The following is a 14885-nucleotide window of genomic DNA, read 5'->3' as shown; positions in this document are numbered from 1 at the left end:
ATAATCTCCAGAGAGTCTGTGTGTGTGTGTGTGTGTGTGTGTGTGTGTGTGTGTGTGTGTGTGTGTGTGTGTGTGTGTGTGTGGCTCTCTGTGGTTCTGTCTCCTCACTTTGTGTCCGTCTGATTCCTCTGTGGAGTCGAGCAGTGTGTCGTTCCTCTGCACCGGTCCTCTTTTGTTTAACATGTTAAAGATGTTTCTCGTGAACAAAATTCAAAGCAGACACAGTTTTTGTTTGACACTCTTCTGTTCTCCTACCTCTGCGTGCAGGCCAGGTTTTCATTGGATCAGCCAGAGCACACAATGAATCAAACCTGTCAAACATATTTGACGTCCTGTGTCTGAAAAGTTTCATTTTAATCTGAGTATAAATACTTGTGATTAGTAGTTCCACATTGTTCAGCTGGGGATTATTTATTTCATCCTGTAAAGTATCGTGTGTTTTTCCAAAGCGTGTTGCTTCGTATTTCTTTGTGACACCGTTGTTCAGATAGCGATTTTAAGCTTCAATGAGAGAAATCTCACCACATGACTGAAAAAAGGAAGGGGCTCTAATAATACCCAAGCTGCAGCCTCCGGTGCTTAAGTCAATCTGGAAGCACAAAAAAATTACAGTTCCTGAAGTGTCCACTGGAGACACTTGAGGCTCCAATAGCCAAAGAATCCCACTGATTGCATGTAAAATGGAGACTCCCATTGTGAGGTTTGACGTCAAAAGACCACTTTGAATGGGCGCTGACATATTGCAGAAATGCAGCCAAAGAATGCATAGATGCGATCTGGCTGGTGGAACCATCGGACTGACGTCACACCCTCCACCCTCCCACCACTCTCTGTTTGGCCATGCCGAAAGAAGTTGTAAAATAAAGAACGCAGTCCATAGGAACAAAAATCAGTGGTGTCATTGGTTTTAAGAAGTCTGAAATTCTGTTTTCAAACAAGAAATTCTTCAAAAAAGTTTGTCGTGAGAGCACGTACCTCCATGTGGCACGCCTCAAGCTGGCGTTTTCTTTGTCTTTGCTCCACGTTGAGCCCTCAAAGTCCTCTAGGGCCGGTCCATGGCACGTCATTGACAAATTGAAATGGCAAAAACTTTAAACTTAAGGTTTGTCCTGTAATCTTTTCCAGTCTTGTTGTCTTTACCACAGGGAGTACAGGCATCTGCATCACACGCACAGGCTTTCAGTCAAACAAAAAATATCCAGTGAGCGATGGATCCAAGTTTTTATTGCAAAAATAAATCAATAAATAAAATGAGAACAATCTTTTCTTGCTCAAGTTACTTCAAACTTAGTCAAATGCCAGTATTTTCTGAGCCTGCGGTCAATCATGGTATGCACCGTGACCAGTCTTCCCTCTTGTGTGCCATGCGCACCAACTTAGAGACTAGCGCCCTCACCACCTGTGGAGGGTGCAGACAAAGTTAAAGGCAAATTACAATGCAGAAAATTAACAAACAGTGCAAATTAAAATAAACTAGAACACACAACCCTTCTGCTAACGAAAACACCCCTTTAACTTACCGATAAGAAGTCATTGATCCAAGAGGTGGGCACAGTCTAAAGCAGGGTAGGTTGTTGTGTGGATTAGGTTAAAGAAAGTTCAATGACTCTTGTGCTAGTGTTTGTTATGTTTTCTCTCCCCGTTCCTCCTCTACTCTAATAATCTGCTTAGGAAAGCTGCAAGAGCCTCATTGGTCCAATGTCAATCAATCAATGAACACTTGCGCATTAACCGGCACAATGAGAACTAACTTTAATGACAGCTCATAATTGACGTGCATTTTAATTATATAGTTTCATGTCTCATCTGTTAACATGAAGGAGGCGAGGTTTATGACCTGTACAGCAGCCAGACAGTAGGGGGAGCTCTAACTGCTTTGGCTTCACAGTCAGTGAACGCTTGTGGTGACCTTTTTTAAAGATGCAGCTTAAAGGTGACATATCATGCAATATCGACTTTAATGGTTCTCTACCTGAAATATGTTTCCCTGGCATGTCTACAAACATGAGAATGAAAAAAATCCATTCTGCCCCTGTTCTGATTTCTCCACCTTTCTGTAAATGTGTGTGAAACGAGCCGTTTCAGACTTCCGTGTTTTTGTTACGTAACAACAATATCCGGTCTGTCACGGAGTCAGAGCTCGGAGCTTGTTCAGCCCATAGACTGTATAAAATAATACTGAATCCCCCCTCCGTTTTTCATTACCTGCACAAATGTGCACTAACAAGGAGCTTAGGAGGGAGGCATGCTAGTTGTAGGCTGTCTTAATAAACACAAAGGTCGGTTTTACTGCACATGTCTGCAGATTTGAAGATCTAGTGGAGGATTTTTATTTGTCATGGATAAGTGCTAGCGCTAGTTAGCATAGCCACATAGCTACATGTTTGTAGCTGTAGCTGTGTACCAAGACACACGTCTACATACTGAAAAATAAAACAACAAGAAACACAAAATCTGTGACCAATCCTTCAGAAAGGTCCTGCTGCCTTTCTGGTAGAGGTCGGTTTTACTCCCCACGTCTGCAGATTTGAAGATCTAGTGGATGATTTTTATTTATCATGGATAAGTGCTAGCGCTAGTAAGCATAGCCACATAGCTACATGTTCCTAGCTGTGTACCAAGACACACGTCTCCATACTGATTAATATAACAACAAGAAACACTAAATCTGTGACCAATCCTTCAGAAAGGTCCTGCTGCAGGCGCCTCTCCGTCAGGATCAGATTCTGGATCAGATTCAGAGGGTTGAAGTAACGCGATCTGTTAGCAGCCGTGTCTATTTAGCCAACATGTAAACATTAGATCAACGTGCTGGAGAGCCAAGGCCACATCCACTTCCTGAGGGGGCGAGGTCAGAGAGAAAACAGACTGTTCTGAGGAGGACTGAAGAAGAGGGTTCTTCAGACATGCCAAAATCTGATTTCAAAGTGTTTTTTTGAGCATAAACTTTAAAGACATGTTTTGGGGACCTCTTAGACCAATATACAGTATATTGATGAAAAAAGCGTGATGTGTCACCTTTAATAAGAATGAATCGGATGGTTTGCACTTCAACCTTGCTTAGCAGCTTCGGATTTAATGCTGAAAGTGTGCTGTATGCATGTGTGACCTGTTATTGAAAATGTACAAACAAGCAGTGAAGTCAGGAAGTAGAATAAGAGGACTGTCTTCAGCTTCACTCGTCTAAATCTAACGTAATGAGGCAGTGAAAGGATGCAGAGAATTCTTGGATTGATCTCGCTCACACCAGCAAATACCCTGAGTTCTCTGACCCATGGTAAAGGAGAATATGTCGCTGGGATACATCATTAAATCTTGTTAGCTGTACTAATTGCCTTCTTGTCCATGTCCTACAGTCGGCTCCCGTCGAAGAGTCTGCTGAGGCGTCTAACAAGGCAGAAACCTCCGACACAGAGGAAGTGGATGAGCCCAGCAGCCGGGTCGACCCCGGACCTGCTGCCTCCGATCACGCTGAGGATCAACTCACAGCTCCTGAAGCAGAGGAGCAGAGGGAGGACGACGATGAGCCAAAACAGGTTAGTGACCCGAGGCTGATCCCAAAGTATGTGGTGGTGTAGATCCCTCCTCCCAACAAACAATGAAAGCTTCAACTGTGTGACTTTAAAGTGCTGCCAAGGCTTCCTTATCTTTTGGATGATTATAAATAGAGTTTCTTCTCTGATTTCAATCTCAGTGTTTCTCTTTTTGCAACAAGAGCACATCTCTCCAACTTCTCTAAGTCGATGTGACAGCTTAATGCTGCTAAAAGTATCAGGAAGCACCTTTTATATCATCCATAACACTTCTGACGTGCTCCTGTTGAACACTGAAGCCACTAATCTGGCCTTCATCAGCCTCCAGTAAAATACATCCTCGTGCTCTTCCTCAGAAAACAGCAGAAATATAAATCAGTTTAAACCACAGCTCATAAAAACGGAGTTCTGGTTGATTCCTGGCGCTGCAGCTCTCTCCCTCTGCACATCTGAAACACATTTTTTAGGACTTTGACTGGCTGCTGTGTGTTGTTTTTTATGTTTAGCTTCCACTAAGAAACACAGAGCTGTTGTTCTCCACCCAGTCATGAAGAGCTCTTTGGCTTTTGAAGATTTAATAATGGGCCGTCTTCAGTGAGGCCTTTTTTTAATTTTATTTTTGGCAGAGCCTACAACTTCAATTTCAATACCAGTGTTAACTTTTGCTAGGTTACAAAAGTAGTCCCACACTTCCTTTTGGTCTGTTTTAATATTCTCTGTATGCCTCATATGCTTCTTTGTGGACCAGAGAAACAGCAGCAGTGGACGGCTCATCTCTCTGCGCTGCAGGACTGAGAGATACAGAAAATCATTCATCCCTGCAGCCATTAGGCTTCATAACTCTCTAACCAATGGGAGATGAGCTAACAGACACCTGAATTACTTGTTTTTTGTGATTTGTACAATGTTATCTGCCAGACACCTGAATTTCCCTTCGGGTATTAATAAAGTACATTCTATTCTATTCTATATCTGCTTTTGAACGGCATTTCATCAAGAAGCTGTAAAAACTATTGATAGAAATCGTGTCAGAGCATTAGCAGCAGCTCTAAACTCAGAAATTGTACCTCGAAAAGAGGTGGGATAACTTTTCTCCTACCTACGGACCTCCGCCATTGTTGTAGACAAACTTGATTTCAGAAGTCATGCCCCTTCTAGATTCTGATTGGTCGTTGATCAGGAAGTGACATTGATGAGTGTGGCTGTGTTGAACTGTTGATCTGAGAGTGCTTCGACATAAATCAGCAGACGGAGAAGGCGCTTGTGCGCTGAGGTCGCTGAGCGCTGGAAACACTGAATCACATTGGGTATAGATAGACAATAGGCGCTGCCAGTGCAAAAATGGTGGTGGTAGACACGGCATCTAAATGTCTCTAAGCTGTTGATATCAGATAAGAAAATGTCAAATGTGTAAGAAATACACTGCCCGTCCAAAAAAATAGTCGCCACCCAGGTTTAAAAAAGCAAATAGGTAAGAATCTTACATTGGATCATTACAACAGTGATGGATATGTTTCAGTAAGCAACAACTTATTTAACTCTAGCTGATGCAGTGAGCACCTTCTCAGTTCTTAAGCAATCATGTCAGAAGACATATCCTGTGGTCGTGGAAAGGATGTTAATCTGTTTCAGAAGGGTCAAATTATTGTCCTGCATTAAGCAAAGAAAACAACTCAGGACATTTGCTAGGGAGTATAAAGATTGGACTCTGGAGCAGTGGGAGAAGGTCATGTGGTCTGACGAGTCCAGATTTACACTGTTCCAGAGTGTTGGATGCATCGGGGTAAGAAGAAAGGCGGATGAAGTGATGCACCCATCATGCCTAGTGCCTACACAAGCCTGTGGGGGCGGTGTTATGATCTGGGGTTGCTGCAGTTGGTCAGGTCTAGGGTCAAAAATATTATGCACCCAAAGAATGCTGACTACCTGAATACTGAAACAGGTCCTTGGAGTTTGAGTTTTTCTTCCCCGATGGCTCGGGCATATTCCAAGATGAAAATGCCACATTGTGAATGAGTGGTTCAGGGAGCATGAGACATCATTCTCACACATGGATTGGCCATCAGAGTCCAGACCTCAGCCCCATTGAGAATCTTTGAGATGTGCTGGAGAAGACTTTGTGCAGCGGTCCGACTCTCCCATCAATAATACCTGTGCGCTGCATTGTGGATCCAAACAGAAACCGGTACATCTGTACTTAGCACAGCTGTGCTCAGACCCAGTTGAACCTCTTCGTTGTCTTTTTCACTGTTTGTGTCACCCAGCCTGAATGTGACTTTGCTCCTTCATCAGGAGGCTGTAGCAGCTTCAGACGCAACTGAGGTCACAGATGAAACCTCTGCAGTTGTAGTGACTTCCTCTACTCAGGAGGAGGAGGAGGAGGAGGAGGAGGGGGAGGAAGGCAGCACAGCAGAGGTGAAGTACCAGTTTGTATTCTGCTGTTTCCTTTTTAGTCCCTACTTTTTCCAAAACCTCACAGTGAATCCCGAAAGATTAAATTATCCTTAAAGCAAGTTCTGATTTCAAACTGTCACAGAGAGCGTGTTGGTAAAATATCTCGGGTTCTCATACTCATTCATTTCAACATTTTTTAATCCAATAAAAAGTGGTGAACCAGAAACTCAGAGCAGGTTTTTGTCCAGAGTCCAGAATGGGTAACAACGTTAGGAAAAGAAATGCAATGAAGCGAAGAGAGTAAAGGAAACAAAATGAAGCAGAGGAAAAGAGAATGATCAGAGGAGCTCTTCACGTCTGCTTCTGGAGACCGTTGTTGACCTGTTGCTTCCTCCCGCAGATGCCGAGCCAGGCCGAGTCCGCCGCACCAGACCTGACCGCTCAGGAGACCAATGAGCAGCCGGCAGAGAGTGAAGCCCCGCCTCCTGCAGGTACGAACACCCAATTAGGTGTTTAAAAACCATGGTGTTTTTTACATGTTATGTATGGCATCTTCTCTGTCTCTTTGTCACCGCAACGGGAAAAATCACACGCTGTTGTGAAGACGCTGCTTCAGAGACGCAGAGAGTTTCAGGTTTCAAAGCTGCTGATGAATGAAAGTTATTACGTGATACTGTCAGGGATGCAGCTGAAATATGACGTCTTAAACTATCGTACACGCCTCAGGAATAAATCCAAGAAACATGATAGTTCAAGGGAATAAACAGAAGTTGTAAAAGTCAAATGTAATGACAAAGAAGTGATGCTTAAAGCCTTAATTTTCACACTGATTTGCCGCTTCTTCCTTCACTATGCAAATACGGTTGTTTTGATTTTAATGCACATCATGTGTTTAACTTCCTCATATATTTTCTAATATGATAATTTTCTCCAAGTTAATGAAATATGATCAGCTGACTTTACATCTTTGAGATTGGTCATAAATTTCTAACTCTGATAATAATAATAATAATAATAACTTTATTTATGTAGCACCTTTAAAAACCAATGTTGACAAAGTGCTTTGACAAACAAAGCATGGTTCAAATAATGAAGTAAACCATTTGACAGACAGGGAGGAGGAACTTTAACAATACAAAACAGAATACAACGTGAGGTTAAAAAAAATACACGTAAATTAAACAGAATGAAGTGTTGTTACAATAGAACAATAAATCATTGTTTAAAGCTGGAGTTGGTAGTCTCGGAAAACTAGCATGAATTTGAATGTAGCATTTCCTCATGACTCCGTCTAACCCTCCCCTCCTCCCTCAGAGCTCCTCCGAAACGACGCCCCCCCCGCTCACATGCACGAGCGCCGCTGACTTGCGACCATATGATGGTGACTGATTCAAAACCGGTCCTCACCAAAACATTATCATAGTGAAAGTTAAAAACACAAACAGACATGGCTGCTGTTCGTACTCACAACTGTCATTCTAGCATTATCCAGTTGTACTGGTGACACGATATCAGGAGAGAAGTTATAACACATGTAATACTGTAACAGCTCTACTGTTTGTTAAACCTGTTCAGTGTAGATGTTCTTAATTCCTACAGTGTTGACGGTCAGTGAAGGCATCAGGAGAGGTGTAGAGTGTGTGAGCAGGAGAGAGGAGAGACAAGAGGAGAAGCTTTTCATTTATTCAAACATTGATTGTTGTTTTGTTGGTTGGCGTGATCACGGCCGACAGTGACCGGTTATTAAAACTCAACGTGTTCACGAATCGGCTCTAAATCCCTACAGCGTCTGGACGGATGCTACAGTACAGATACATTCCTGTAGGACTTAGTAAATGTCATTAATTCTTCTGCTTGTCAGAGCCCCCGTGGTGAGAGCTTTTTAGACTCTGATCCGGACTACAGTCCTGAGCAAAGCACCTCATCGGGTCAGAGGAGACAGGCCCGAGGTCGAGCGAGAGGGGCAGTAAAAAGAGTCAGTGGAAGCAGAGGCAGGGGACGGGGACGAGGAGTACACGCTGGGGAAATGTACGTGCAGGAGGAGGGCAGAACGTCAGGACGGGATTTGATTGGTTTAAAATTTTGGCACCCAAAAAACGGTGATTGGTTGGTGTTTTCCCAGGTTTACTCCGGCTGTAGATAGCAGCTTTTCTTCGCTCTTTTTAAGAACACATCATGTAATGATTACCATCAGGACATAAAGATCATTTTAACCAGTATGACAAAAAGTGTATCTAAATCTGATTACCAACCCCAGCTTTAAGAGGTTTTTCAAGGATACATAAATAAATAAAATAAAAAAAAATAAAAAAAATGGATAAGTAAATAAAAGCATTAAAAGGACAATAAAAGAGGTTTTCAGAATGAGAGGATGACATCACATCAGGAAAATTAGAAAAAGTGAAAGGATAAATTAGCAACATTAAAATACTAAATGAAAATAAATCAATTAAAACAATATATAATCAAATGAAATTGAAAACAATTAATTAGTTGGATAAAACTAATAATAATAATAAAATAGAAGTAAAAACAGTTTGAAGGATGAAGTCACATCAAAGCAAGTCTGTAAAAATGGGTTTTAAGAAGAGATTTAAAAGATGTCAGTGACTCTGCGAGCCTTATCTCCTCAGGGAGGTCATTCCAAAGTCGAGAGCCCCACCTGAGGATCTAAGGCCGCGAGAGGATAATTGTTATAATGATAATTGAGATAATTTGTTAGCATTTCTGCAATGTAGTTTGGGGTGAGACCAAGGCGAGCTTTAAACACGCTGAATATCAACGTGTGAAGCAGGCTCAAAAATAACCTCCGCGGACATGTAGTCATATAAAGTGAAGGCTCAGACTACAACATGTGGATTTACTGCAACAAGAGAACTGAACAGAAACATATCTTACACCAGCAGTGTCCAGTTTTCTGCCTACTCGTTCTTATTGAGAAAAATAAGCATGTGGTCAGGTGTCAGTCTGGAGCACAGTCTGGTCATAATCAGTCCAGCGGTGGGGAAAAAAAGTGCACATGGAGACCTGTCACTCAGCCGCAGCCCCCAGCTGAGCGTCTCCTCTGACGTTTAAAACGTGTGAATCAGCTACAGATGTTGTGCACAAACACCTCCCTGATAGCTGAATGAAATATGAGACCACATGATGTTTGTTCCACGCGATAGTAAATCCAAAACAAAAAAACGGGTTTGAGTATGTTCTTCACAAGCCCTATTTTAAGCCATTAAAACCTGCAGTATCTGGGACGTTCCAACCCTCACCTCATGGTCACGAGCTTTGAGTAGAGACCGAAAGAATGAGATCATGTAAGGCCACTGCAACGAGTTACCTCTGAAAGCTTGAAAGGGTCCAGAGCTCGGACATCCAGAGGATTCAGGCTTCTGATAAGGAGGCCTCCTGGGTGCTTCTTTTTGGTGGTTTTCTTGACATGTCCAATTCGGGGTAGGCCCAGAACCTGCTGGAGGGAGGATATGTCCCATCTGGCATGGATTCGCCTTGGAGTCTCCCAAGAGGAGCTGGAAAGCCTCGCTGGTGAGAGAAATGTTTGAGGCATCTTGCTTACTGCCACGTGACCTGACTCTGGATGAGAGGAAGAAAATGTATGGAGGGCGTCTTATCTTCTTACACCCAAAGTTATTCAGGAAATAAAAAGACCTTCAAAGTGTTTAATTGGAGAAACCATATGCTGTATTTCTTGAGTAAGTTGAACCAACCTTAAAAAGTTGAGTCATCACACACTCTAACAGCTTTTCATTTTACATCAGAGGCATTTCCGTCTTGTTGTTGAGAGGAAGAAGTGTTTCCTTCTGAAGGCAGAATTTTTGTTCTCATTGTCTTCATGTGAAGAAAAACGGTTTGAGAAAAACAAAATGAGACATCAAGTTTTCTACCTTGAGGAACTTGGACTCGACACCAGAAGTTGTGAAGACTTTGAAGGATGGCTGCCAAAGCTGAGAGAAACAGCCCTGGCAGCTCTGCTCAGAGCAGTTTTCCACTCCGTCAGTCACTTGTTCAACTTCTCAGAGGGGTTTGTTAAGCTTGTCAGAGCTTGTTAAGAGAACTGGAGCGACGGCTGATCTGAGAATTTCAGTCCCCAGGAACACAATCACCTCATTTGCTCTTTGCTGCTCGCTCTGCTTCGAATCAGCTGCGAGATTATTTGATTCTTTTTGAGCGTCTCTCTCTGGATGCATTTAAAGAGACGAGATGACGAGGGAGCGAGCACATCTGGATTTAGATGTTTTGATACCCTGTGGTTCTGTTGTTTGTTCTTTATTTATGCTATTACGCGTCAAGTTTTCATTCCGCAGCCGAGTGAATCACACTTTTTAAGGTCTTAATTAGATTTCGCTCTGAGTTACATTAATATTAAATTGAAAGAAAGAACCAAAGTTTTCAAATCCATCACTCTGATGAAGAAGCTCGTTGAACAGACACTTTTCTCAGCGTGTATTTTGACTTGTCAAACTAATGACTCTACAAATCGCTGCACTGCATTGAAACGACTGCTGGATCAGAGCCATCAGTAATTAGTTACGCCTGTGTCTTTGTTGCTCTGACAAGTCAAAATATCTGCTGTGCAGAGGGCCTTGGAGTTGGAGTAATGAAAGAGAAACCAGTGCTCTGATGTAGCAGGGTGATTTATTCACTCAGAAAAGAGTCACCACTTCTAACTCCGACTGAGAAATGGAGATGCTCATCAGCCAAAGATGTTAGCTCAGTCCAAAAACATGCAGAAATGTATTTATCGTAGCGTGGCAAGGGATCTTATTTCCATATTAACTGCGTGTTTTACAATATCTGATTTTAATCAACTTTAAAGAGCTGGTATTGCATTTTTTTTCATATTTTCTCAAGAAATATTAAATAAAAACATCAGATCTGAATACTGAATGTGGGCAAAGTTTCAAAAAGCTGCTCTGATCGGCTTTGTTCATAAAGTCACGTGAGATTTCAGCGAGATCAACATGAAATTTGCTCAATTTGTGACATCACAAGTTGGTGAACTTCCTTATAAGGGCCAATTTGTCATTTAAAAAAACTGCAGCCTGACATAATTAAATACATTTGAAGCTCTATACCATTAGAAGCTGCTACAGAGCTATCAGAGGAACAATATGAAGCCTAAAAAATGAGCTTAACGACCCCTCTTTAAATCATGTTCTGTATTAGAACAGCTGTGAATGTCAGCTCTAGGTGGTGTTTGAAATATAAACTCCATCTAAGTTTTGTTCAGATAAAATCCTGTACTTTGGTTTATGAAAAAGTTAAATGTAGATGTTTCTCAGCATGTTAAGATATCATAAGATGCCAATTAGCAGGAGCTCAGCCTTTATGGATGTTGAGGCTGGTTTATTTACACGAAATCCAATGAAAACACATCAAAGCTGGGCTGCACTTGTTGATGTATACTTTTAAATATGTCACATTTATTTTGTTGCTCCATTCTGCACATTGTGACTGTTCTTCTGATGTTTTTCAGACTCTGAAAATCCAAAGGATGAAGAGGAAGAGGAGAACTCAAAGGTACCATAAACATTTTTGAGTGACTGTTGTTGTTGGTTGGACATTGATTTACAGCACTGTAGTTTGTTGTTTTCCCAGCAGATGGACCTGAAATTACACAAAAACCTTAAATTACGTAGTTATCATCAGGGACCTTTTACATCCAGGTAGTAGAGCATTATGGCGTTATGAGAGTAGCCCATAACCAGAGCTACAGCCCCAGCTAGTGGTGTGTTGCTGCATTACAGCTAAGACACAACACATGACCAGCATGTCAGGCCTGAAATAATAGGGATATTGATAACTTGTTGAACCGGCTAACATCTCTGGTTATCATACTGTATTATCATTAATGTATTCCTGTCTGTGTTTGTTCAGAAGATGGAGGACAGTGAGCTGACAGAGCAGGCAGAGGAGCCTGCTGGAACTACTGACCTCATCGTGGAAACTGGTAACACACTACACAGGAAAATAATTCATCCAGATTTTTGACCATTTTTCATTGATTGGAAGTTCTTTATTTTAATCCTTTCAGTGGGTTCAATCTATTATTTTTAATCTTTTTTTTTTTTTGTTCAAACAGCTGTAGATTTTAAATCTATTATTTTTTAAATTGGGATTTGTGGTTGGATTTCTGGCTGATTTATTCCTTAAAAACAATCTTGAAAGTTTGATTCAGATATATTTATTTTCATTGGTATTTTTTTTATCTTCATTTATCTTTGTTCCTCTTTCCATCCATTTTCTTTTAAGATTAAAAGATGACCGTTTCTCTTTTGTATTTCTGTTTTTATTAAGACAGCAATAGAAACTATTTCAAAATCTTCAAGTACCTCACTTTTTACTTGTTGTGCATTTTCAAATCACAAAGAAGTAACTTTGGCGTGTGGCTCTGTGTTGTTGTAGTGAAGGTTTCCTTCGTCCTCGAAGTGGAAGACGGTGGAGCAGCTGAGGGAGAGGAGGCTGCAACTCCCAAGAAGAAGAAGAGAAAGAAGAACAAAAAGGAGGTAGAGACGCCATCAGCAGCTGACACAACAAGCACTGACACATCCGCCATAGATACACCCAGTGACACTCCCTCTGTTACCAAGTCTGCCAAGAAGAAGAAGAGGGAGAAGAAGATAACAAAGGAGGTGACTGAGGAAGAGGAGGAACAGAAAAAAGAGGAGGCGGAGGAGGTGGTGGTGGTGGAGGAGAAGCAGCAGGAGACGGAGGATGTTCCTCAGGCCACTTCCCCAGAGAAGAAGAAAAAGGCCAAGAAAAGGAAAAGAGACAAAGATGAAGAACCTCCCATCACTCCTTCAGAGGATGAAATCAAGAAGAATAAAGTGACAGGCGAGGAAGAGGAGAAGAGTGAGGCAGCAAATGTGGAGGAAGAGATAGAGGTGGAGAACTCTGTGAGTGTGATAGAAACCCCGGAGGGGAAGAAGAAGAAGAAGAAAAAGAAGAGCAAGGCGGCAGGACAGAAGAAAGTGGAGGTGCAGTCTGAGGATGGACCAGCAGGGGGCAGTGACGTCACAGGAACCACCATGGAGGCCACAGGTTGAGAAACACTTCTTCTCTCTGCTTTTGTTTCTTAACTTCAGAGTTCTTTAACATGCAGTGATCCTGAAAAACTAATTGTTTTAAACCTTAATCATCTTTACTAATCGATTAAAATGTTCCCAATCAGCTTTCATGGTGTTGTAATAAAGAAAAATTCACTCATTTTCTCCTCTCTTTCCCTCCATCTTCTGCTCCTCCAGAAGAAAACTCCTCAGAGCTCTCCTCGGCCAAAAAGAAGAAACGATTAAGGAAGAAGCTCAGCCTGAAGAAGAGACTGGTGATGAAGAAGAAGAAGGAGGAGGTGAAGAAGAGAAAGAAGACCACCAGTGACACCGCTTCAGGACAGACTGAGGGCCCTGCAGACGCCAAGAAGCTCACAGGAAAGAAGAAGTGAGTGTTTAAGTGCCATCTAACTACAGAGAAATTCAGTTTGGACACTTTAACAACCATGTTCTCATAAGTATGAGTAGCCTAGCATAGAATAGTTGACCAACAGAATACCAGCCAAAAAAAAAAGTACAAATACATTTATATTCTGCATACAGAAGTGTGTAGAATAAAGCTAAATCTCTGTGTGTCTTCCTTATTTAAACACTATTTTCAAGTGAACACTAACATAATAATGCCTGAACATCTTGGTCATGCTTAGAAAACTAAACAAAGAAGAACGTGCGTTTATTAAAGGAAGCAAAAGTTTCCAGTATCACGGGATGTGATGTAAGTCATAAATATATCCATCCATCCATCCATCCATCCATCCATCCATTAATTATCTTGATCGCTTATCCCGTTTGGGGTCACGGGGGGCTGGAGCCAATCCCAGCTGACTTCTGGCAGAAGGCAGGGTACACCCTGGATATGTTGCCAACCTATCACAGGGCAAACATGGAGAGACAGACAACCATCCACACTCACACCTACGGGCAATTTAGAGTGACCAATCAACCTGGTGAGCATGTTTTTGGACTGTGGGAGGAAGCCGGAGTACCCGGAGAGAACCCACGCATGCATGGGGAGAACATGCAAACTCCACACAGAAAGGCACCTGCCTGACTGGGGACTCCAACCAGGAACCTTCTCGCTCATAAATATATGTACATTCTATAAATATTACATTGAGTGGAATGGAAGTAATGGATCTGAAGGGAATGGAAGGCAATTATTTGGAATGGAATTGATTTAGGAAGAATGGAATGGAATACAATGGAGTTCTAATGATTTGAAGTCAGTGGAAGGAAACGGAATGGAATGGAATTGGTGAAATAGAACAGAGTTAAATGGTTTGAAAAGTTATCTCATGTAACAGAGTTTAATTTAATGTAATTGATAAACTGGATTGTAATTAAATGGAACAGAATGAAATCGAATGAAATAGAATAGATTGGAATCGAATCAAGTAGAAATAATTGGAATTGGAATGGAATGCCCTTATTGTTATTTATCAGGATACAAGATTAAGAGCACTAGTGCTGGTTGATGCATAAAGCTCACTTGTACACAATGTTAAAGCCTCTGGAAATATAAATGAAATATTTAGAATTCACATAGAATATCAAAATGTAATGTGTAATTAAGCTTCAACAAAAATCTGAGTGAAAATAAACATCCACAACTCTGAAAAAACTCTGTTCAAAAACATCTTATTTTACAGGTCAGAGCATTTCTCAGGACTGTGTGGGCGTGGCCTAACTCTTTGATTGACAGGTCAAGAGAGAGTTCACAGCCTGCATGTTTGAGCCGACTGACTCTGAATCTAAAGACATCAAAACTCCAGAATCTGAAAATGATTCATTTACAATGGTCTCTGAGTGCTGAGTCACAAAATACTTCAGAATCAGGGCTTCTATCATTTATTAGTTTTATCACTTCGTAGTCTCCGGGGCATCAGGAGCAGGAGCAAAGTAG

The 14885-nt window shown here is 41.6% G+C and overlaps 1 protein-coding gene and 1 long non-coding RNA gene across 5 annotated transcripts in view; one reads left to right on the top strand and one right to left on the bottom strand.

Annotated features, from left to right (window-relative positions):
* The window catches only part of LOC117826387 (DNA ligase 1-like), a 28904-nt gene that overhangs the window by 9856 nt on the left and 4163 nt on the right, over window positions 1-14885 (top strand). The window contains exons 5-11 of one of the 3 annotated variants that reach the window (XM_034702389.1): window positions 3357-3536; window positions 5826-5948; window positions 6328-6418; window positions 11413-11456; window positions 11817-11886; window positions 12342-12977; window positions 13181-13370. In XM_034702389.1, coding sequence (XP_034558280.1) covers window positions 3357-3536; window positions 5826-5948; window positions 6328-6418; window positions 11413-11456; window positions 11817-11886; window positions 12342-12977; window positions 13181-13370 — 1334 coding nt within the window. Of the gene's footprint in view, window positions 1-3356; window positions 3537-5825; window positions 5949-6327; window positions 6419-11412; window positions 11457-11813; window positions 11887-12341; window positions 12978-13180; window positions 13371-14885 lie in introns of all 3 variants that reach the window. The other 2 variants (XM_034702388.1, XM_034702390.1) reach the window with 2 other exon arrangements.
* Window positions 11268-14885, bottom strand: part of LOC117826388 — a 31237-nt gene continuing 27619 nt past the window's right edge. For both annotated transcript variants that reach the window (XR_004634030.1, XR_004634029.1), the window contains one exon: window positions 11268-11543. This is a non-coding gene — a long non-coding RNA (uncharacterized LOC117826388). The remainder of the gene's footprint in view (window positions 11544-14885) is intronic.

This window comes from Notolabrus celidotus, chromosome 15 (genome assembly GCF_009762535.1).
Source record: "Notolabrus celidotus isolate fNotCel1 chromosome 15, fNotCel1.pri, whole genome shotgun sequence".
Lineage (NCBI taxonomy): Eukaryota > Metazoa > Chordata > Actinopteri > Labriformes > Labridae > Notolabrus > Notolabrus celidotus.
The sequence above is the reverse complement of the archived record's forward strand: the minus strand, read 5'-3'. Positions and strand labels throughout refer to the sequence as shown.